This window comes from Alligator mississippiensis, chromosome 4, assembly GCF_030867095.1.
Source record: "Alligator mississippiensis isolate rAllMis1 chromosome 4, rAllMis1, whole genome shotgun sequence".
Classification (NCBI taxonomy): Eukaryota; Metazoa; Chordata; order Crocodylia; family Alligatoridae; genus Alligator; species Alligator mississippiensis.
Genome location: NC_081827.1, coordinates 48,518,554 through 48,542,715, shown reverse-complemented (window position 1 = coordinate 48,542,715; position 24,162 = coordinate 48,518,554). Strand labels below are relative to the sequence as shown.

At 40.2% G+C, this 24,162-nt stretch overlaps 1 protein-coding gene across 2 annotated transcripts in view; it reads right to left on the bottom strand.

Annotated features, from left to right (window-relative positions):
* The window catches only part of CTTNBP2 (cortactin binding protein 2), a 174,059-nt gene that overhangs the window by 56,132 nt on the left and 93,765 nt on the right, over positions 1-24,162 (bottom strand). Inside the window, exons 4-6 of one of the 2 annotated variants that reach the window (XM_014601007.3) lie at positions 15,857-17,513; positions 9,821-10,024; positions 4,395-4,494 (exon numbers count right to left, since the gene is read on the bottom strand). In XM_014601007.3, the coding sequence (XP_014456493.2) occupies positions 4,395-4,494; positions 9,821-10,024; positions 15,857-17,513 (1,961 nt within the window). Of the gene's footprint in view, positions 1-4,394; positions 4,495-9,820; positions 10,025-15,856; positions 17,514-24,162 lie in introns of those variants that run through there. The other variant, XM_059725945.1, reaches the window with a different exon arrangement.

Below are 24,162 nucleotides of genomic sequence, written 5' to 3'. Positions count from 1 at the left end.
GATCAAGGATAGTATGATTCAAAATAAAATTCAATAAGGACAAGTGCACTTGGAATGGAACAGTCAAATGTATAATGTATAGTGGGAAAAAAACTGATAAGCTGAAGTACTGTAGAAAAGGACCTGTGGAATATATTAGACCAAAAGCTGGATGCGAGTCAGTAGTGTAATATTGCTGCAAAAATGGTTAATAGCATACTCAGATGTGTAAGTCCTTCACCATACTCTCCTAACAGGAGAGTAAATCATGTAACAGGTGTGTGGCATAAAACCCAATGAAAATAATTCGTTCACTGTATTTAGCACCAGTGAGACCTCACCTGGAACACTCTGTTCAGTTTTCAGAACCTTACCTCAAGATACAGGTAGACAAATTAGAGTCCAAAGAAAACTAATAAAAATCATTATTGGTCTAGAAAAAGCATGACAAGTGAGGAAAGGTTTGAAGAACTGTGACTATTTAATCTGGAGAATGGAAAAAGGAGGGATGAGGGGGAGGATTGATAACAAAGGGTAGATACAAAAAATGATGTTCATAAAGACAATGGCATGCCATTATTCCCCCTGGCCATGGAACAACTAATAAGTGGGCTTAAATTGCTATAAGTGAGATTTAGTGTGTATGTCAGTAAAGAGTGTTTATTTATTAAATACAAGAGTGATTAAGCAGTGGAACAAAATACCTGCAAGTGTTGTAGAAGCTCCATCATTAGAAGTTTTTGAAGTACAGGTTACACAAATTTAAAGCATTTTAAATGTTTTAAATATTTTGTCATTAAAGTACTGATGTTTAAGATCAAATTCGTAACTTTGGATGAGTGTAAAACAGACATACAGTAGTACTGAATGAACAGGAATAAGTAACAAATATCATGGGCCTTCTCATAGTCTATTGAACATTTATTTAAAGTATAAAAACATCTCACACTGTCACAGATAAATGGTTTTTTTAAGAGGTACTCATGGAAATAGAGGTTGATGGTCAAAACAAACATGTTTGTGAAGTTTTATTAGGGTTACATGCATTATGCCTGGCTGGAAGAATAGTCATTCAATCTCAAGAAAAATAATGCCCGTTTCCCAAACTTAAAAAATGTAAGTAGGTATATAAAAGTTTCAAATTATATTTCTCAAAAAGAGTACCCTGCATTATTTTACAAATCTGCAACCCACAAAGGCCAAAAATATAATTTTACATGATATAAAAGCTATCATGCTGTAACACTAAATTCAACAGATATTGTTACAACGGTGTTACAAGTTCCCTTTAAACAGTCATAAAGGCACTTAAAATGACATTTCTTTTTGGCTCAGACCAACATGGCTACCACACACATCCCTGAAACACAGAAGATGCTGAATTTTAGCTGATTCTGGATTATAAACTTAATTCCTGAGCAACAAGAAACATTTCTATAACTCCCTGCCTGCCATCTGACACCAACAAGGGGGAAATCCAGCTTGATCTACACAACAAAGAGCAAGCTCACGAAGACACTCTCATGGACTCAGAGGGACAGTTTTCCAGCTTCTGCTTCCTCTGTACAAAAATGAAGTTTATTGCCTACATATGGGGACTTTTTACCATCTTGAACTTTCCTTGAGCCTGATGAAGGGTGCATGAGCCCGAAAGCTTGCAGAAAAAGATTTTTTTTGCAATTTCTCAGTTGGTCTAATAAAAGGTATTATTTTGGAACCAAGAGTTCTAGATTTTTGCATTTTTTTGTCTCAGACCAATGCAGGTACCACATGCATTCCTTAAAATGGGAGCATTCACCCGTTAAAGGGTGTCAATCCAGGCTAAGCGTACTCTAAATGTTTTAAAATTATGCCACTTCAAGAAACGGTTATTTTTGATCTGTTGGACCCAAGTCATTCCAGAGTATTATTAGCCTGCCCTCTAGGGAATGATAAGGAGTTAGTAAACTAATCTCTCCTCTCTGGGAGTCTAGGATTACCACCTGGCTTGGTCCATAAATGAACTAAGTTTGATTGTTTTACAGTTCATTTGTTAGTACCATACATAAACCCACAGAAGAACTAGCTTTTTTTGTTTTTTTTTTTACTGAGGAGACTATGGCTTGGACCATGGGTTTGTCACAGTTGAGGTAATAAGTTAAATGTTAACTGTGCCACAAAATTCACATTGCGGTTGTGTATATCATGCTTGATGCTATCAAGTAATAGAGTCCATCACTGGACTAAGAATCTGGAATTCATAACATCTGCAGCACAGTCTGATGCAGGTCAATAAAGAAGAGAGAGAGAGCACACAGTAGAGCATCATTCCTAGCAGAATTCTCAAAGCAAACAATTTAAAGCAATCAACAGATTAAGCATCCCCTACTTCTGCTGTATTTATGTTTTCCCAGGGTATTTCTATATTCCTAGCTTCATTATTATTCCAAACTTTCACTCTGGCATGATAAAGCAGTTCATATTCAGTACATCAAAAAGGGAGAGAAGCAACACAAGTTGTATTCAGGGATGTCACACTATATAAATAGCCCCCAGGAAAAGAGAGAACATAAGCTCTACTGTGCTGTAAGCATTGCACGGCCATAAATACCCAAGTGCTAACAGCAGAAAAGCAACAGAAATAAATAATTTCATATTTAAAAGAACACATCTAAGTTACATTTATTATAGTGGGAGGATGTGAAGTTGGGCAGGGGGAAGTAGAGGTGCACCTCCCACCTATTACCAATTTACAAAATTGGCTCGGTGCACCATTATTAAATATAACCAAGCTCAACGAGCCCAGTCAGGATTGGGGCTTCACAAAAGGCAGTCGCTGCCCTAATGATTTGAATACACCACCTCAGAGCATGAGAGCAAGGCAAACATGGTAGGTAAGGGAGGAATGAGAGAAGAACAGCAGTAATATGAACACAAGGCTTCAGACCTGAAAACATACCCAAGGGTTTTGGGTTTTTTTTAAGCAATACATCCTTCTCATAGTATCCTTAGGTTTAGGACTTTTAAGTCCTTCTAGACAGAATAGGAATCTTCAATGATCCTCACTTACATTCATTTCAGTGAAGTGCTATGTAAAAATTGCAAAGGTCTGCAATGGAATCAATACAGTTATGTAAAAAAAAAAAAAAGTTTCACTTACATCCAGAATTTCCATGCATTTACAGGCATCCAGGAATGGAAACTAAAATAGTTCTTTTTTGCTCTTTTAAGCTAACATAATGGGATCTGACTTTATGGCTGGGACTCCTAAGCACAACCACATCACAAGTAAATATATATACAATGACATTACAAGAAACAAGGATGTGAAAGAGGAGGAAAGATATGACATTAAGATTATTCAAAACTTTTTGTATATGATACAATGCATTTAAATGATTATCATTCTTGACGATGGACTTCTTTTTGAGATGCAACATTATTGCGTTTCCAGTTAAGCACAAGAGTTTACAATAAACATGCTGCAAGACATCCAGCAGGTCCTGTAGCAAAACCAAGGAAAACTGGACTGTACATTCATCATGTTTCTAAGATTAAAGAAGTTCTTAAAAAATATAATCTTTTAGACCTTATTTATCCATAATAAAACAGCAAAGAGAGAGCACAATGCCAGTTTTTAAAACTTTCTTTGCCTTTTTTAGCTAAAATCTGACAAACAAAAAGATAAGGCATCTAGAAAATTTCATATAACTTTAGTCAGTCATTTTCCTTTAATTAAAAGCATTAAAAACATCCATTTTTAATGACTTTTTTTCAGGAACCTTGAAGAAAACAAATAATTTGTTTTAAAACTGCCATGGACTTAATTTTCAGCAAGAGAGCTGTCAGGTATTTCCTATATTTATAAATTTATTTTCCTGTAAATGTAATTAAAAAGGTTTGATATGTCTATTTTAATTGCCTGAAATGTATGCATTTCTCCAGTAATGTGGTTTAGAAATAAAATTAAGATTTAAAAGCATGTTGGAAATATGTACACAACTTTCTATTCCTAAACATATCAAGATGAAGTGCTCAAACTATACAAAAAGCAGCTACATTTATTTCAAAGTACATGACTATATACTGCACGTAAGAACATTCGGATAAATGCTCTGATTTATTTCAATATGTGGTAAGTCACAGCTCTCCTTCAAATAAAGTCAAAGCAAAACCTAGCACTAATGGAAGTTCAGGGCAGAGAACTACAAAAGTTAGGAAATTCAAAGTCATGGCTCCCATGGAACCTGTCTTGGTGCAGTTACATGCAAAATGCATGAGTAAATCAAAGTTGCCAACTGGTTTAAAGTTTCAATCCCAATATATTAATAGGAGATTCAGTACTTGCAATACATGATAGTTAAGGGCAAGGATAGCTAAAAATGTAATGATTAAAGAGTAATGACTTCAAAGTAAAATCTTAACATTACACTTACTTGGTATGTCCCTGAGCAACTGCTGAACACAAGGGTGTAAAGCCATTTTTATCAGCAGCATCAACTTGTGCTTCTGCAGTCAGCAGCAATCTCACACAATCTATTAATTAAACATAAATATAGCTTGATAAAACAAAAATCAAATGATAAAACTAGATAATTTGAGATTATTTTACATTTTTTAAAATTTCCATAGGGTGTCATTTTGAAGCACTGTGATATGATTCCTATGGATGCCTTGACAACTGACCTACATTTAGAAACTCCAAAGTACTTTTTCCTAAAATAAGATGTGAAATGAAAAAAATACTAAATGCCTCACTCTGTAGCTAAATTAATATTTAAAATAACATTTGAATATTAAATACATAACCGTATTGTTTTTTGATCCAAAGGAGAATGGAACATTATCTAACCCAGCAAAATTTAAGAAAGAGATTATTCTGCTAAAAGTAGATTTTCATTAGTCTGCAGCCAATTACACGGAAGTTTTTCATAGCTACCTGTTTTCTAGGTAGAACTTCAGATCTAAACTCCTATTTTGAATAGCCAACATACTCTAATCCAAAATTAGGATTCATGTAAAATCCTGGATCCAAACTCTTTGTGAAGTCTACAAATACTCATTTCTAAAATTGATGAGGTAAATGACATGTTGTCAACAATCACAATTTTCAAATATGTAGGCTCCTAAATAAGTTGTGTGTGTGTTTCAAAGATGCCAAGAATGCAGAAGATTTACTCAGTTCATATATATAACTAGATATATGAGAAACCTTCATATTATTCATTTAAATAGATATTTGTAATATGTATATTAAATGAATATTATGAAATCTTTTATGCCAATTCTTCCCCAAAATACTTCTAACATAAATCAGAAGTGATGAAAAAATTGCTCCCCTTGACCAGTTCTCAGAATCTTGGCCAGCATGCTTTCTGATTCTTCCCAAAGTTCTTGACAGATATTATAGCAAAACTGATACAGAAATGCACAAAATAGAACCAGTTATCTGAAAACAAAGTACAGTAAATGAATATAAATGCACAGTTGACGCAACAGGATAGTCTATTCCTCTAATCTCCCACTTAGTTATCTATCTTACTGTTTTATTTTTTTCTTCTTGCTGACACCAGAATCTGAACAGCTGGCATTACTTACCCAATGTTGACCCCTGGGTGAATTAGCTCAATGATGCATGACACGTTTTGTGTTTAAAAGCAGAAGACCCTTTTCCAAGTGTAATAGTTTGAAATAGTTGTTGCCTTGCTAGCAGGTCAGACCAAGAGGGTAGAAAAATCTATTTGCTTATCTCTGACAGCCCAGTGGTTAAGATCACATGAAATCAACAGTTAATTTCTCAATATTAATTTTAACTTCTCAGTATTTATTTATTCATTTCACAATAGTCATTCATGTAATATTCTCTTACAAAGGAAGAGTTTAATATACACTTTGAGGCAAGAATTATCATCATATATCCCTAAAAACTGGGGAAAACCAATACATGGGAAATAGAAAAAAGCAGCTGCAAACTAGGGCTGTGACAAACAGCACTGTTCCATTTTGACTACCGTTTCGATCGGACAGTGTTTTGTTTCAACTTTCATTTAGTTTCAGAACCACTGTTCCATTTCGTTGAAACTGTTTCGTTGTTTTGATGTTTTGCCCATAGGCTATAATGGGGCAGCATGAAACCACCTGTAACTTTGTCATTTCTCACCCAATTCGGATGAAACATGCAGGAACGGTAGCTCCTTCTGAAGCCACAAAGGCTGCCAAATTTCAAGGAGATAGGTAAAGGGGTTTCTGAGAAACTGCACCTCAGGCTGCTGACAAGCAAAACGCATGATGTGTGTGGGCGACACTGTGTGTGTGTTAAGGCGCACCCTCATTGGTGCTGGGGCCTCTACATGACATGGTAGTGTTCCCCAATGAGGTCTCCTCCTCCCTTACAGCCTCAATCCAGTCCACCACTTTAAATGACAACAGGTAATAAAATAACTTAGTGAGCAGCACAGTAGCACGAGCAGCATCTCAGGCAGCCAAACTGTGACAGAGCCTCTTTCCTCTCTTGCAAGAGCTTCTTCTCTAGCAGCTGCCAGAGAACTCTCCCTGCCAGCCCTAGCCCTGGGGCTTAGATGTGCCCCGGGCCCTACATCCTTCTGGTCAGGTGCTAGGGGTGTTGGTCTAAAGACATGGCACTGACAGACAAGGTTCTTTCCTTTGGGTCAATCTAATCTGGTGTTTTAGCAGACCAACTGAATAGTTAGAGAAATATATCTTAGCAAGCTTTCAAGTTGAAAAAACCCTTTGTCAGGCTGAGGAAGCACCTGCAGTTGGTGTGTAGGTGTGCTGTTCCTGGATGGAAGGAATAATAAAGAAGCCAGAGGCTGGCATGCAATGCATATAAGAAAGCCAGTCAGTGAAAATGGAAATGGGGGTCTCAGAGGGTGTGGGACAGGCTGGGGGGGGAGGGAAGGGGGATGTAGCAGCACAGTTAAAAGTAGAGAGGTATCTGGGGAGTCAGATGTCCAGCAGGTTGTAGTGTGTCATATATCCAATGTCTATATTGAGTCCATGAGTTTGTTTCCCACGAGCGCTATCTCCCCAATGCTCTGGGTGATCTCGCTCGCACTTGCAATGCACCCCCCTTTCAGGCCACCTTTCCCCCACTGTTCCAGTGTGGCCTGCCATTGCTTTGGGGGGGGGGGGGAGGGGAACACGGGCTTTGGAGCAAGAGGGGTACTTCCCTTTGGGCATGCTCCCACTGGTGCCAGGCTGAGGAGGAGCAAGGGCAAGGGGATGGTGCCTGCAGAGATGCATCAGCATCCCCATGGTGCTCATGTGTTTTGTTCCTTGGCCCTGGCTGGTTTTGGCTCAGCAGTGCAGGCAGACAGATGATCCCACATATACTGCCATGATGATCCCAGACCATACTACCTGCTCGCTTTTTGGGTGCAGGTGCATGTGTGGATGCTGCAATATCCCCCTCCTCAGCAGGCAGAGGCACAGCAACAGGAGGAGTGGACTCAGCTGAGCTGCTTGCCTCCGCAACCTCTACCTCAGCCTCCTACGAAGTGCCTTCTCGGGAAGGAGACCTGACTCTAGGGGAAACTTGAGGGGTGTGGAGCACGAACTCAGATGATTCCCCCTGCTTCCTCAGAATTTCCCTTGCTAAAGTGTGTGTGTATGTGTGTGGGGGGGGGGGGAGGGGGTAGTGGTGGTTATTGTTCAAGAACAACCAAAAGAGTTAAAGATGACAGATTTTGGCCCCAAAAGTTTCCAAATCACTTTAGCCATTCTAGCCCCGATCTAGAACATAGTATTCTTATTCATACGCTTAGGCTAAATACAAACATTCAAAAATCCCGAGGTAGAATCGATCTAAGATATGTGATTTTCTGAAAAGTGGAGGTAGTTCAGATCAGTAGCAAACAAAATACATGTATGCCCTTTGGGTGGGGGAGCGGGGGTGCGACAAAACTTAGATTGGGTTCTGCCATTTTAAAACTAGTTTGTGTGTTTCAAACTTCTGTTCTGTTATGAGTATAGATTGTTTTCCAATCACTTATACTGGTAAAAGTGTAATGTCTGTACCTGGACTTTAAAAGGAGGAAATAGAATAGTTACAGCTGTATTGAACTCACAGGTTAGATCCTTCATTAGAGAGAGGGGAAAAAGCTATAAAAGACAACAACCTACCACTGAACATCCAAATCAACCCAATCAACAATTTTTTCACCTAACAATCGTGACTTAACATTTTCCTCCTCCTCCGACTCAATATCAGCCCTATTATTAGTGTGTTAAGTGAGACAGTTAAAGGGTTTTCTAGTGTGTTTTATCTTTATACTTTCACTTTCAAACCTATTAGAAGGTATCAAGATAAAGAAAAGATAGTTTTGAAAAGTTTAATTTATCCAAATGTTTGGATTTAATGCAAGTTAAAAATCACAACTATATCTTTATTTAAACACTGACATTTTTGTGCCACCAACTGTAAAATTAGGATTTTTTTCCCAGTGGTCTCAAGTGGCATATACTGTCTTTTAAGAAAACATCAGCCAAATTACTGCCCTATTCATCTCATTTTACACAGGCTGTTTTGTATCTAAAGATATGGTGAAAATGTAACTCAATGAGTTACTAAATATTTTAAAATAAAGTTGTCTCTAAAAAGATGTCGAATTGAACCCACTGCATATATTCCTTATTTTACAAAATGGCATATATGCAACTACAACTTTTAAAAACTGTTGTTACAGCAGGTATTTAAAGGGATGATATCCCTACTGTCTGTGTGACTTGATTTGGTATTTCCAGGATAAAACAAGCAAATTCCTATTTAAGTCAATGGTTTCTGCTGGGTAGTTGGCATTTTTCAAAAAACAGACCATTTAGATGTCTAGATACAATTTTAGGAGTCCAGTAAAGCTTTTTAAAAATCAAAATTAGAACCATGTCACATAAATTTTAAATAGTGTATCAGGAATTTCTATTTCTGTCAATCACCTCCTTAAGAGCTCTACTACAAAATAAAAGCAGTAAGTAGAAATTAAATCCACTACACTTCTCCCCTCCCCTGAGATAAAATAGTAGCTTAAGGGAATCAGTTTACGTTTTGCCATTGATATCAACTGAATCAATCATTCAACTCTGATGTCTAAAGATAGGACAGGGTGGTTCACATTATATGTGGAGTTCTCAGGCAGAAGTCTACGTCAATACTGCAGGTTCAGTTTTTCTCTTCAGAACTGTAAAAGTGGCTATTAAGCAGACAAAGGCACTCACACTTACTAAAGCGTCATTCTCAGTTTGGGGCAATGAACTGTTTTTATTCATTACTAATAAATCTGCACCATTTTGTAAACTTATCCAACAAAATGTTAACATAATCCAACATAATCCTTTTGTTTCATTTTTATTTAGTAGAAACAGAGTTAACAAACATCTTAACATTACTTAAGCTCCAACAAAAGGGCTCTTAGATGAAGAAAAATGAATTCATTTCAGGCCAAATTTAAATGATTTCATATAGAGTATTTTGATTTTCTGGCATCATGCCTGTCTGTATAAGTAGGGCATGAACTTAATGCATGATCAAATACTTTTGAATCAACTTCACATCTCAGTTTTGGCTTTCCTTCTTTAGAAAAAGAAAAGTATGCAAACTAATTTGATACAGAAAATAAAATCCAAAATAATGGGGAAAAAAAACCTGCTTCAAATAAGTTTATACCAAATTATATTTTGGTCAAACTTATAATTATATGGAAATCCTTACTGATAGAATAACAGATCAAAAGCCCATATCCATTATCTTCACCAGGCTCCAGATTGGACACAAAGCAGATTTTATCGAGTTTTACATGCATCCATTACTTCAGGTAAGTGCCATAACAACAAAACTGTAATCACTTACCTGTATGTCCATTCATAGCAGCAGAATACAAGGCAGAATAGCCATCTTCACAGGAGTAATTAATGTCCAGTCCTTCTTCATTAAGCAGCATTGATAATAAAGTGACATTTCCCTGGGCAGCAGCTTGGTGAAGAAGGGTGGGCCTGCCACCCAGGGGGACAGGACCACCACTCATTAACAAAGGGGTTAGGGAGGGAGACCAGCCTGCGAGTTAAAGCAATAGAAGTTAAGAGGGAAGACACTAATAAATTAAAGCTGAGCGATTCTCTGAGCTATTAAAATACAACCCCCCAAACCACAAACAGGCTCTTCAACAGGATCCATTAGAGTTTAGCATGAGTTTTGCAATGTTATTTTTGTCCCTACATCTAAAGATAATTAAAATCACACACACAGTGGTGTCAAGTTATTTTCTTTGTTAACTCAAATTAATAGGATTCTATTATTATGGGTTAACAAAAACACACTTAGGGAAACATGAAACAGCTGCCACAGTCCAAATTTTCTGGCATACTCACTCCTAAAATTTAAAAGCTACTGAAAACATTATATAGGCTCTGGCCTTGTTTTTAATTATTTTATTTTCATTTGCAAATTGATTTCTCTTCAAAATCTTAATCTTAAACATTACAATACTTCAATTTGAGTATCATGGCCAAATAGGACAGAAATGTAGTACAAATCGCTTTGGCTTTATTTAAAAATAAAGACTTGGTTTACTAAAAATTGCAGAAGTGTAGTTACTGTTGAACTGTCTCTTATTGTACAATCTGATTTTACTCAAAAGATACTGCAATTTTAACTTAATTTTATGGAATGGACCAATGCTGAGTGAGTAGCTATTACATCAAAATTGTTAGCAAAAGCTTTCAAGTCATCCAACAAAAAGGATCTGCAAAACAGAGTTTTAAAAATCTTAGTTATCTTTGTTAGATGTTCCATGTATCATCACTTAGCAGCTTTAGAAGAGAGTTTGTTAAGAGCATGAAGTTTGCTGTATATAGTATGGAAGACTTTGTGAACTCTTCCTTGATCAAAAGACTGTAAAAGAAAATAGGAGAAAGGATTGAAAAAGGTGTTATTTTATTTATACATAAATATTTTACCCTTTGAAAATGAGAAATTCCATACCACTTTTCCTATCTGGATAGATTGTTCTAGAGGTTTGTGTACAGCTTCCAATCCCAAATATGATGCTGAAATTTGGAGTACTTTAATTGTTGTCAGAAGAACACACTATTAGGTTAATTTTAAAAGAAAATTTTACTACTAGTACATAGCCACAACAATGTATTTGTTTGCACTACTTCCCAATAATTTGTCAAATAACACATTTTTCTATATAGATAACACCCCAAAAATCTCTCATGACACAGGCATGTACCTGTATCATTTAAAGTTACCCTCTGTATATTACTTCCAACTGAATGGCAACTTTGAAGTTATTCAACATATTAATAGTTTTACTTTTAAAATTTCTTTAGACTAGGGTATAGTCTAAACAAGAAGCAATGAACACTAGACAAAAAATTAATTTATAAAAGCTGATTTCTTACATTTTTCTAGCTTGTTACTTTGTAAGCCTAGATGTGTTTGAACTGCTACAGTGTGTGTTATATTTTTGCTGAGTAACTTAAAGGTATTATCTGTCTTAACATTATAGTTCACTGTATTTTTAAATTCTGCTTCTTGAGTGTAACACTGCCTTAGAAATCAATTCTTTCTTTAAATGTGCGCGCTCATGTTAGGGATTAATTCTGTTTAAATTGGATCAACTTCTGGATATTTTGGGGGGGTTTCAACACTTGACTCTGAACACAAAATTCACTCTGTCAGTCATTATGAAATATGACAAGTATTTCTAGGATTCTACTTCTGTTTAAAAGTAGTACATTTCAGCATAAGTAATAAGAATATAAGAAACAGGATGCTTATTTTGAGCTACTGGAAACAGACATCTGGTAGCTTTATTCTCATTTTCAACTGTTTGAAAGGGTAAATATACTGCTGCACTCAAATGATGAGATTCATTGTGCTAGATTAAGACTGGATGAAAAGCTTCTACTGCATAAGAAGTAAAAACCAAGTAATCATGTAAATAAATGCAAAATGTAACTTCCGTTATCACTGAGAAGCAGCATAATAGTTATATTCACCCAGGAAAATGCATAAATAGGGTTATAAAATGTCAATAAGGTATGTATTTTCATATGCAAAAGTTAGCAGATGTAATGCATCTATGAAAGCTTGCAAGACATGCAGTAATGAAGGGCAAAGATGTAGAAAACACAGCTTCTGGCATCAGCTTCAGAATGTGGAGATGGTTAATTTCAGAGCCTAGATCAATCTTCCCCATTTTCCCACCACCCTTTTATCTTCTAAGCCAATCGCATACAAAGGTAAAAAAACAAAAACAAAACAACCCCCCCCCCCAACAACTATAGAATGAACTGAATAAAAACATACTCTGATTGAAAAAAGATTTAAAAAATACAAACCAAGGAGATGGAAGGAAGAAAGTCCAGGGGTATGGAAATTCAATTGTCTAGAATAATTTTTATGTTAAACACATGCATCTATGGATATTTAGGATTTAAAAATTAGAGTAGAAACACTAAGCATTTACTGACACTTTTTATGTGCAACTTGTAAGCAACTGACAAAGTTTGGGTCCTTTTCTCACAAAGGAAGAGAACAAAGAGCAACAGTATGTTGTTGAACTGAAACAACTAGTTACCTGCTTTAAACTGGATTTTATTACCTATCAGAAGTAGAACCAAAATACTTCATTAGAAAATGACACTACATGTAGCATTATTTTAAGAAACATGGTGACCTTACAAAGAACTGAATCCATTAGTGCCATTAATGAAAAAATAGTGATTATACTCTCTATAAATCCTCCTGAATCCATATTAAAAGGGAACAGACTAGCAAGAAATCATCACAATTCAAAACCATTGATGTATGTTAATATATTAATTTGGTTTGCAATATTTTTAAAGAATACTAACAAATTCTGATTGGGGTACATTGTTACTTACTATACCAGGGCTGTCCAATTGGGTTAGGTACTGACATTCAAAAATCCTGAGGCAGAATCGATCTAAGTTATGTGGTTTTCTGTAAGCAGTGTAGTTTAGAATTGTGGCCTGCAAAGGGCACACATGTGGCCTGCAGGCCCTTGCAGTCACCTCTCCCATTGCCACGCAGCGTCAGGAGGGCCAGGGAGGGGACATGTCATTCATGCACCCCACACGCCTCTAATGCAGCCTGTGTAGTAGGGGAGGGAGATTTGGGAGGAAATGAGGGCTGGGATTCCCAGGGCTCAGCCCCGCAGCACATGGCCCAGAGGCTGCAGCCCCTGGCTGAACTGAAGTTGTACAGTCCTTTACTATTCAATAACATATGAACAAGATTCAGTATGCTTATTTTTAAGCTCATGATAAAATCTTGTTAATACAAACTGAAACACTAAACATTCTATGGGAAAATTAAAAGACTGCACTTTCAAAGCAAGGATCATATATATCTACATGTCAAACAAATGTCATCTGATTTCTAAGAAGGAAATAATATGAACATATGCCAAGAAAATGATCCAAGGAGCCAGATATAGTATCATGCAGTTCGCATAAAGTGGTTCTCAATAAAGCATCGTATTTCAAACTGTCAGAATATATGTAGAGATGGCCTCTTTCCTATAGCAATTAGGAAAGATCACACAAATTGTAACCGATTTCTGTAATGATTTTGCCTTGTTTAAATAAAAACCATCAACAGCATGGAGACTAATTGGCCCTGGATGCAAGTGGAGATTTGGAGAATACCAAACTACAGATGCAGGCAGAAATAATTTTGAGACATTTTTGAGTCGAATGGGCTTGGAAATATTTAAAAAATGAACAGTTTCAGCCAGAGGGCATATGTACAGCCCCTGTAGTGCCCCTGACAGGAACGTTTCAAAATTCTCCAGCCAGGGGATGCTACAGGAAGGCTGGGGAGAGCTCTCCAGCCCCAAGGATTCTCCAGCCTCAACCCTCCTATTTCTGCTGGAACAGGAAGGAGGTGGGGGCCGAGGTGCTAGAGAGCCTGGCACCAGTATCAGCAAAAACTGCTTGGCTTTGTTGCCAGGATTCTCACTCTCCAGCCCAAACTGCCTCTAAATCTCTGTCCCTCTCCCTGGAGGAGAAATGTATAGGGGAGATGCTGGAGAGCCCAGTACTCGTGGTGACAGCAGGCCCCCCGACAGCTGGAGTGTGCAGGACCAGAGAGTGGGATCTTGCGGCTGCATGGCCTGGCAGATTATCAGACATTATCATATTATCCTCCCTCTCCTGTGGAGTCATGGGGGGGTGTCAGGAAGAAAACTGAGCACTGTGGGATTCTAGAGGACTTCACTGCAAGAGGTACTATTTTGGAGTGTTCTAGCCACTGCTGGAGCATTTCAAAGGATGTGTATGTTCGTAAAGCTGGTCCTTTGAAAATTGTAATTGTTATTTCTGTCAGCACCCTAATTTAAGTGAGTTAGACACTGCTAATGGTAAAAATTGAGAAAAGCATGGAAGACAACTTTGAATATATGGACTATAACAGTATTGTTTGAGTCAAAGCATAAGAAGAATTTGAGGACTCTTTCAGAACTGAAGCTAATAGTACCAAAATTCATAACTATCTTCAATATTCCTGAATTTTGTGTGCGTATACAGGGTCCCCAGCACTTAAGAGATTCTCCTGCCTGTGCTATTTGGGCTCCTGGCAGACATTAAAATAATAGCACAACAGTGATCTGAGGAATTGTATGCCCCAATAAACAATGTTTGAGATGGGGCATACAATCATGTGACTTCTGCGGCCAAGGCTATACCCTGCCTACTAGAGGGTGGATTTGTTCTGGATCCCAAGACAGCTCAATCCTCACATGCAGCTAGCATTAGGATCGTCATAGAGCAGCCCCAGGTCTGAAAACCACCATGCAGCCTAATTGGGTTGCAACCATAGTGTTTTTCAGTCAGAAGCACAGGAAGCAGGGCTGGGAAGAGCCTCCCTGACCTGGATTCTGTTTCTCCAGCTTTTAAATCACAGCATATAGGGCTTAGCTGGGCTGCATGTGGGTGTTGAAAAAGCTGAAGATATGGGGAAGAAGGACCAGGGAGAGCCTTCTCAAACCCAGTTTCTGAACCACCAGGCTTTTAAACCACAGCACGTGCACCTTAGTGTAAGTGCAGTTTTTAGACCTGGGGCTGCCCTGATACTATTCAGACACTCAGCGGAGAGTTGTGTTGGCATAAGACGCTCCTGGTCTTATGTTCAATTTAAGGCTCCATACCAGCCAGACACAAAGATATTCTACAATAGATGTGGAACATTTTTGTGACTGGTTTGCCCTATGACATCACAAATTGAGATGCACATGTAGCAAGTCACAATATATGGTGTGCTTAACACCTTAATTGCACCGGAAATGTAACATGTGCCACAGCCCTTAGGAAGGAAATGGGAGGACTGCATTTTCTGCATTGGAAGTGCTGACCTTTTCCAACAGGGGAATATTTGGAAAGAAAAATAGTGGAAGATTCTGTACTTGTTCCAAAGTTAAGAAGGGCCCTGGTTCATAACATTTTAATCTCAAGGAAAACTTGAAGCTGGCAAGATGTCAAGGAAATGCATGAGTGACGAGGATGAGCCTCTTTGATGCATGCACCTGCTGTTGAGCTTGCCACACACTCCAAAAATACAGCTAGATGCTAAACATGATGCTTATACTTCAGTTTTTTTCTCAAGTTACCAATACTTTAGGCTTCTTTGAGGAGGTAACTGCTTTATCTTCACTAAACGCTAAACATTTATAAAACAAATTAATTCCCATACCCCTGAAACTTGGAAAAATATACATGGAAATTTCAACTTTAGAAAAAAGTAAACCAGTTTAAAGGGAAAAGATGTAAAAGAAAAATAAAGCAAGTGATAGCTTCAGGATAAAAAGTAGAGAACATTCTTAGAGGGAGACAGTTTGTAGTATAGCAATCCCTTTACCTGATGCTGTTACCAGGAGGCTGTCTGAATCACATGGTCTACAGGATGAAGCACTAACAGGGTTTATGGAGGAGCTACAGGCAATGGTGGTGGGAATGATAAAGGAACTTTCTGAACATGCAGGTTGGTTCAGTCCAGGGAATTGGGAAGGCCAGGAACCCACCTGAGATGTGGCAATGGCTGGTATGGCACAGCCTGCAGATGCCACAGATATATCTATAGTTGGTTTTGGTGGCAGCTGAGGTGAGGACTTAGAAATTATTTCCTCATTTATTACCCTGATTCCTTGTTGTGAAGTGGAAAGAGGTGAAACCATGGTTTTGCTGTCAATTTTTACACCCATATTTGGGGGTCGACTACTATCCATAATAACTTTAAGCTGCGGGTGTGGTGGAGAAGGAGTTTGTGAAAGCCCTGGCTTTTTAGGAGGAATAGGTGGAGGATTTCCTCTGTCAATTCTTGATACATTGGGAGTCTTTAAACCTGTTCTACCAACTGGAGGATAGGTGCCAACTTCCATTGAATGTTGGATTCCAGGACGCAGAGTAGCAGTACTCTGAGGACTTGTAAATCTTGAAAGAACTTGGGTAACAGTATTCCGAGCTAGCTGTTTGGCAACTAAGTTGTCACGACTAGTTGGGGATACATCCCTTGGAGGGCTTTGAGTAGTGTTTCCATTTTGGTCTTGATCATTAGCGTTGGCTTGAAATCTAAATCTAGCTGCTTGGATTCGTGGATTTAGACCTGGAGGCACAGTAGTGTTGGCAGATGGTGACGGTAAACCATGCACTGATGAAGTTAACGAGTAGTTTTGAGATGCCATACTTGATGGTGACATGATGGAGAGAGGAGCATTATTTGGGAAAGGGGGAGTACTACTTGTTAAATCGGGTGATGAATCACTACTTGGTCCATTTTCCTCAATTTTATTTGCACTCTGAGTTAGAACAGGAGTTGTGAGGGGAACAATTAGTTCACTATAGGAAGACTGCTTATCAATGACTGGTTTCACAAATGCTGCATTGGAACATACATTCATTTTTGTGCTACCAGAAACCAGAGGATTTACTGCTGAAGGCTTTGTGGGTACAGTCAAAGGCAGTTTCCTAACATTTTCAGAGCTAAGGTCCATCAGCATTGTATCTGTCTGACAGGCAACAGTTCTAGAAGTTGGTCCTTCTGTTTCAACAGATACAGAAACAAAACTCCTATCTTTACTTTTATGGGTGTGAGAAAGTTTGGGTTTACCATCATTTTCCTTTTTCAACTGTTCAATCATTTTTTTCATTTTCTCTTTCTCTTCTTTGAGGTCACTGGTTTGTGCTTCTTCTCTGTTAAGTTTGGCACGCAATTGCTCTCTTTCTGTGTCAAAATCAGAGAGCTGTTTTTCCATTTGAGCTTCCATCTGTGTACTTCTTTGTTTCTCAGCTGCAAGGGATTCCTCCAATTCATTAGCCTTTTTCTTTTCCTCTTCAAATTTTGACATTAATTCTTCCAGTTTTTGTGCTTCCTCTACTATTTTGCCAGACAGCTGCTTACATTCTTTCACTAGCATCAAAACTACATGCTTATTCTTGCCACGTTCTTCTTCAAGACGAGCAGATAACTTCTTGTGCTCCAGCTCAAGATTCTGTAACTGAGACTTTTCCATTTCCAACTGTAAGAAAATATACAGATAAATCATCATTAACAAAACACAGGTTTTCAACATAGCATTACATAAATATGACACTGACATTTCAACCTGTAAAAATATGCTGGATTGTTTAAGTAATTGCAGTATTCTGTCATTTGATACAAAAATAAATGTTGGACTGTTTTCTTACTTGTCAAGAAGGCTAGGGACAGACATTACACATAAACCAGTTTAAGTGATCAGAAACTGGTTTAAACCTGTAACAGAACAGATGTTCAGTGCACATAAACCAATTTGAAAATTGCTGAAACTGGTATGAGATAAACCTGGATGAATGTAGTATCAGACTTAACTGATTTGGCTCAAACCGGTTTCTGCAATGTCTTTCCCAGACCCCTTGCTGGTTTAAGATAAACCAGACACCCCCAGCATCCTGGCATGGTTTCTGGGCTGGGTGGGGCTCTCTGCTCCACAACAGGGCTGGCCCCTCTCCTCTGCTCTGCTCTCTGGCTACAGCTCCCCCCTCACCACTCCCTGCTAAGCAGGAATTCCCCCCTCACCTCAGCCTTGCTGAGGAGGTGTATGTGTATTAGCTAGCAAACCACATGCTGGCTATGGTCCTTGCTGAGTCAACAGGTAGAATCAACAGGCAGAATTAACAAGTAGCAGGATAATGTCCCTTTGTTGTTTTCTTAATTGGGTGATAAACACTGTTATTAATTCCCTGCTGGGCAAATCACAGCCTGACAGAGCCTGGCCACGTCCCCCTCAGCTCCATGCTGTGGAAGGAAGCGAGGGCTGCTCTAGTGCCCCCTAGCTTCTAGCCTAAGCCACTGCAGGCATGTGCCTGCATTTCTGGGATGTCTGTCAAGTTACAAAACTGACTTAGCCTAGCCATGTTAGATTAACCTGCTAAGATTGAATCAATTTGGGTTCAGGCTTTTTGAACGTCTGTCTTTAGACAAAAAGGAAGGGGGGGGGGGATCTAAGTATAGGTCATTATTACTTGTAGTGACTTTCCAGAAAAAAATACAGTCAATCATATTTCTGTATAAAGCTAAGTCCAGAAAGTATTTCACATACCACCTGCCAAATACTGCATGCAATAGACAGCATGATTTATACTTCAGGAAAATGCCCTAATTTATCGTTTTCAAAGCAAAATCTTTGTTTGGACCCTGTCTGCTGGGTTGCAAATGGCTCTCCAAATTACCCCCTGAGATCCTCTGTAGAAAAAGTTACCAAATTTTTTAAAATTTATTTTTACTATATGCATTTGTTATCTCTTGTGTCCAATCCCAAATAATATAGCACAAGCTGCACAAATATGAAAAAGTATACTGTAGCTTTTTTTCCCCCTTTAGAAGTAGACTGTTTTTGCCACAGGTCATCTAGATTAGGAGTGTGCAAGTATTTTGCCTAAAGGGCCAATTAATGAGTTTTGGTGAGCCATTGACAGCTGCAAAGGTGGCCCTGCCCTTTGACAAACACCCCACCCTTGGTTGCCATCTTGGGACCAGAAGTCCCACCCCATAACCTTTACCACTGGACATCCCTCCCTTACCCCCAGACATATTCCTTTTGGGAAGGGGTTTTGCCATCTTGGAATGGGGAAAAAAACCAAAACCAAATTATATTTAAAAAAAATCAAACATCCACAATAACATTTTAATTTTATTTAAAAAAGTATTTTTGTCCTTATTTGTGTGTATGTGCATTGTGCATATAGATGTGATTGTGTAATAGCTCAAAATGAGGTCTTTCTCTTGTATATTGTGAGGGGTGTGGTAAGTGTGTGTGTGGGGGGAATGGGGTTTGTGGGGGGCTGTGTGTGTGTGCACGCGCATGCGTGTGTAGCTCTGCAGCTCCTCCTTGCAACCGCCAACAGTGTTCAGCCCCAACTTGCTCTGCACCTGCTTTGTACTACCTAGCTGTGGCATATCCTGCCACCTCCTGGCACGCAGCAGGGCTGGGGCGGCTCCTTCCAGCTGCCGCCACCGCTGACCCCAGCCCTGTGGTACTGGCAGGGATCCGTGTGCGCTGTCCCAACCCAGCACACTGCCGTGCCTGGTCTGGACTCACCTGTCCAGGCTTAGCAGTGGCAGCTGCCAGGCCAAAACTGTTGCTCGACACAGGGGAAAAGCCCCCTCCCCCTCGCCACTGCTGTGCAATTCTTGGTGCAGTCACCCAGAGCCTGTGCTGCTCAGGGCTGCCCCACAAGTCTGCTGCCATCACTGCTGCTCTAGGAAGCCCAGTGTGGCAGTGGTGACAGTGCAGAGCAGTCACAGGGCAGCTCAGGTGGCAGAGCTGCAGGGCAGCCCCGCGTGTTGCAGGCTTCGGCCAACTGAATCAAGAACTGCCCAGCAGTGGCGTGGGAAGGAGCTGTTTTTCCCCCATGCTGAGCAATAGTTTCTGGCCGGCAGCTGCCGCTGCTGAGCCTGGATGTGCAAGTCCAGAGCAGGTGAGGAGCGTGCCGGATCGAGGCTACGTGCACAGGTCCCCGTTGGCACTGCAGGCCTGGGGCCAGTGGCGGTGGCAGCTGGAAGGAGTCGCTGCTGCCTGGGGTGCTTAGAAAGGCAGTCTAGCCATGGAACTGCCCCAGCCCTGCTGCATGTCCAGGGGACAGCAGGATGCACCACAGTCAGGTGGCACCTGGGCCAGGCAGGACTAAGGGACCCACCGTGGGCTGGACAAAGTTCCTCCACAGGCCGGATCCAGCCTGCGGGCTGTATTTTACCCACCCCTAATCTAGATTGTGTCTCTGGTTAATACTGACAACTCATGTGGCTTCAGAGCCAGTCAGGACTGAGTGTCACTGTTTTAATATTAATAAAAGTCCACTAGCCAATATAGTGACCATATTATTTCTAAGGAAATCTGAGACACTGCTCCCTCTTCTCCCCACAGCTAATCCCTGCCTCAGGCAGGAGGAGTGGTGCCCAGGTCAGCCCACACCCCCGTCTTCAGCCAATGGAGACGCTGGGGCAAGCAGTACGGGTGGGTTGGTGCCAATCTGGGACTTTTGATTCCATTTTCACCATCTGATGGGGACACTGGGAAAGCCTATGAAATCTGAGGCTGTCCTGACCAAACCAGGACATATTGTCACCCTATCAGTCAATTTTCCCCCTTTTTTACACTGGAGCAAAACACACATTTAGAAAGTTTAAGAAGAGATTAAATGCTGTCACTGCCTGTCTCAGGAGAAAGCCTGACTAAATGGATCAGTCCTAAATCCTGTCTATAAAGAATAACAAATTCAGGCTTTGTAGTATCAGCAGATGAAAGTATTCCAGGGTCAAAAAACCCACCACTGGGAATATGCTCAGTCCCAATCCAGTTCATATTTAGGGACTGGTAAACATGTCATCTGATTTCTGCTGCAACAAACTCTTAATGAGCTTGATTATACCCCTACTTAAGTCAGAAGGACCTGACTTCAGTGAGGTACAAGACTGAGCAAAAAGGAATCAGGTTTAAATTTCAGAAAGTTTTCTCTCCATGATATGATGCATTTCCTCATACAAACATCACCACTGTTTTCACTGTTTTGCCTTCTGTGTTTCAGCCAAGTTGCTTTAAGATACTATCCTGGGGAAGCACTAGAAAAGTGGTGTAAATCCTCCTATTTTAGAAAGCATTTCATTTGCATATCAATGACACTAATGACTTGACATTTTCCTTAGGCAGCCTCATATATGTATCAACTGCCTCACTCACCCCTGCTAGCATTTCCACTTGCTGCAAAAGTACCTGTGCATTTGAATGACTGGTTAACAAAAAAAAAATTGTAAGACATACTTGACCAACACTAGGTCTGATAAGCTGCCCAGGAGACTGAAGTCAGAACATTAGTGATGACTCATACTATCTGTCACATGTTTGCAGAGAAATTAATATAAGGATTCAGGGGAGGGGTGGGCAATTATCTGGGCTGGAGGGCCATTTAATGACTTTTGGTAAGCTGTTGAGGGCTGTGCATGCACATCCCACACAAGGGTGCACACACACATGAGCTCCCCACAGCTGGGCTGGTGCTTACACCAGAGAAGCAGCAGAAGTAGGAGCTTCTCCCCACAGCCCAGCTAGGCACCACTAGGCCTTCTCTGGGCCCGGCCAGGCTCTCCATACCCTGGCTGCCAGCCTTGTCTGGCAGCTCCAGCATTAGTGTACCTGCCCTGCCCAGCTCATGGTGTCCTCTCCAGGGCCCTCCAGACACCTGATGCATAGGTCCTTGGAGCTGCAGCTGGGGATTCCCAGTCCCCTCCCCACCAGTAGAGCATGCATTGGTTGCTGGTGGGGCTCGGGCGACTGTTGCTCTGTTCCTGCGCCCGAAAACTCTGCTTAGGCCATGCACTGACCCCATCACTTAGCTAGGTAGGTTCTGTGGGGAGGTGGGAAGGAGGCACAGGGCAGCTGGAGGATGCACAAGTTGCCCTACATCCAATTGATTCACTGGGAACCCTCAAACCCTCTCATTTCCCTGCTCCCCGTGCAGGCTCTGTGCCACTTGCAGCAGTGCCCTGACCAGGTCTAAGCAGCTGCTGGGCTGGGGTTCTGGGTTGGGTTCAGGCTCAAAGGACTCACCAGTGCCTCCAGCAGCTGCACCACATGCTGCACCAGCCTGGTCACCACCTCTGGCCCAAAGCACTCCTACAGCCACTACAGCTCAGTGCCCAGCACCTCTGGCAAGCGGGACATGTGCTGCAGCACCAGATACTCGGCTGGTGTGTATCATAGCAACTCCCACATGCCCAGTTCTGACTCTCCACGGCTGCATGTGGGTTAAAGTTGCAGATGCAAAGACTCCAAGCAGGGATTGGCCAGGGTGGGGTGAGATGGGATGGCGGGGTGTTTGACTGGAGACATTGCACAGCCACATGGCACCTCTACCTTGCTGCCAGCAGCTGCCCAGGGCCATCTACCCAAAACTTATCTGCGGGCCAGATACAATCAATTGGCAGGCCATATTTTGCCCATCCCTGATTCAGCCTCGCTCTTCAACCCCTTTGGCATCTTTTCCAGTTATATTTTCCTTTTTATGTTGCCACTGAATGCTGCTTTTAATGAAGGACAAACTGGATTGGGACAATTAAATTACACAGGATGGGTTGCATGACCATGGATGTTGCTGTAAAATCATTATAATGGCCCTATCACTGCAAAAACTTTAAGTCTGAAGTTTAGCTTCTGCATACCCCCTTGATATGGGAAATTGAGTCAAAACTCAGTTATCTTTCTCTTAATTACCCCCAGGATGACTACTGTGCCCTGCAAAGCAAACTTTATAACAACCTGATTACTTAGACATTTTACAGATATCACCCTTTGCTTCTTTCTCTTTAATAAAACCAAGGAAAATTTTACAAGTAAAGCAACACCAGGATCTTAGACTTATAGCTAAATGAGACATCCATACTTTATCAGTGGAAACATTTACAGTGTTTCTTAAAGTTGTCATTTCCAGAAATGTCTGTCTTTCCCTTTTCAGAGTTATATGTGTATCTGAACTGTGCTTGCATTAGGGAAAAAATTTAGCCTAAGGAAAAAACTACTATGAATGGAATAAATCTTAGATCTGCAGAGTTTCTCACTGTTTCATTCCTTCTCTGCTGTGATGCAGGTTTTATTTCTCTTATGATTTTAGGTAATTTGTTGGGGAGAGGAATAATATAACACTGCAAGAAAATGTTTTTAAGTTACCTTTCATACAAAAATTTGTACCAATGTAATAAAAATGAAAGATGGGCACATACAAGAGCAAGGGAAAGCACTTCCGAAGCTGTCCAAGAAACTGTCAGTTTCCTGGTAGGGAAGGACGTGGGATACCATTTAGGTAATAGTAGGTGACTTGTGACACGTTTGTTGTGCTTTTTTCCCTCCCGAATAGGCCAAAATTGAAGCACCAACTAGAGATGGGATATTCCCTATCTCTTTACCAGTCCCCTGGGCCATCTGGTACCCAATATTATAGTTCATATGTGATACATTTGTTGTACAATCTCTTCTTACTACTCTCAAATTAGTATTATTTTATTTTCTAGTTTTACCATGAGTTCCTTCTTTGCTTATATAGTTATCAGAAGTATGAAGTGAAACAGTTACTCCAAGGGATCTCTGTTATGAATGTTGTTGTTGGCTGTTGCCATTTGTGGATCAGTTGTTTGTTAATCTGTATAGCAGATAGTAGTACTTCAGCAAAGAAAAACATGTGCTAAGTGTCCTCCTGTTGCAAAAAAAAAAAAGCCAAAAACTTATTAGGTTGTATTACCAGGACCGTTACTTGAAAATCAAGGGAAGTGATTCTGCTGCTCTATTCAGGACTCATGAAGCCTCACCTGGAGTAATATGTCCAGTAATACATCCACAGTTCAAGAAGGATGTACACAGTTTAGAAAGCATCTAGGGCAGAGCAACAAAAATGATTAGGGGCCTGGAAGACAAGACTTATGAGGAAAGGCTGAAAGAACTAGGGTTTATTTAGTCTGGAGAAGACTGAGAGGGAATTTGATAACAGTTTTTAAATATCTGAAGGATGATTACAGAGAGGATAGAGATGGGTCTTTTTTTTCTGTGACCATAGGGGATAGGACTAGGAGCAATGGCCTCAAGCTGCAACAATGGAAATTTAGGTTGGAGATTAGGATAAACTTTCTATGAGGATGGTCAG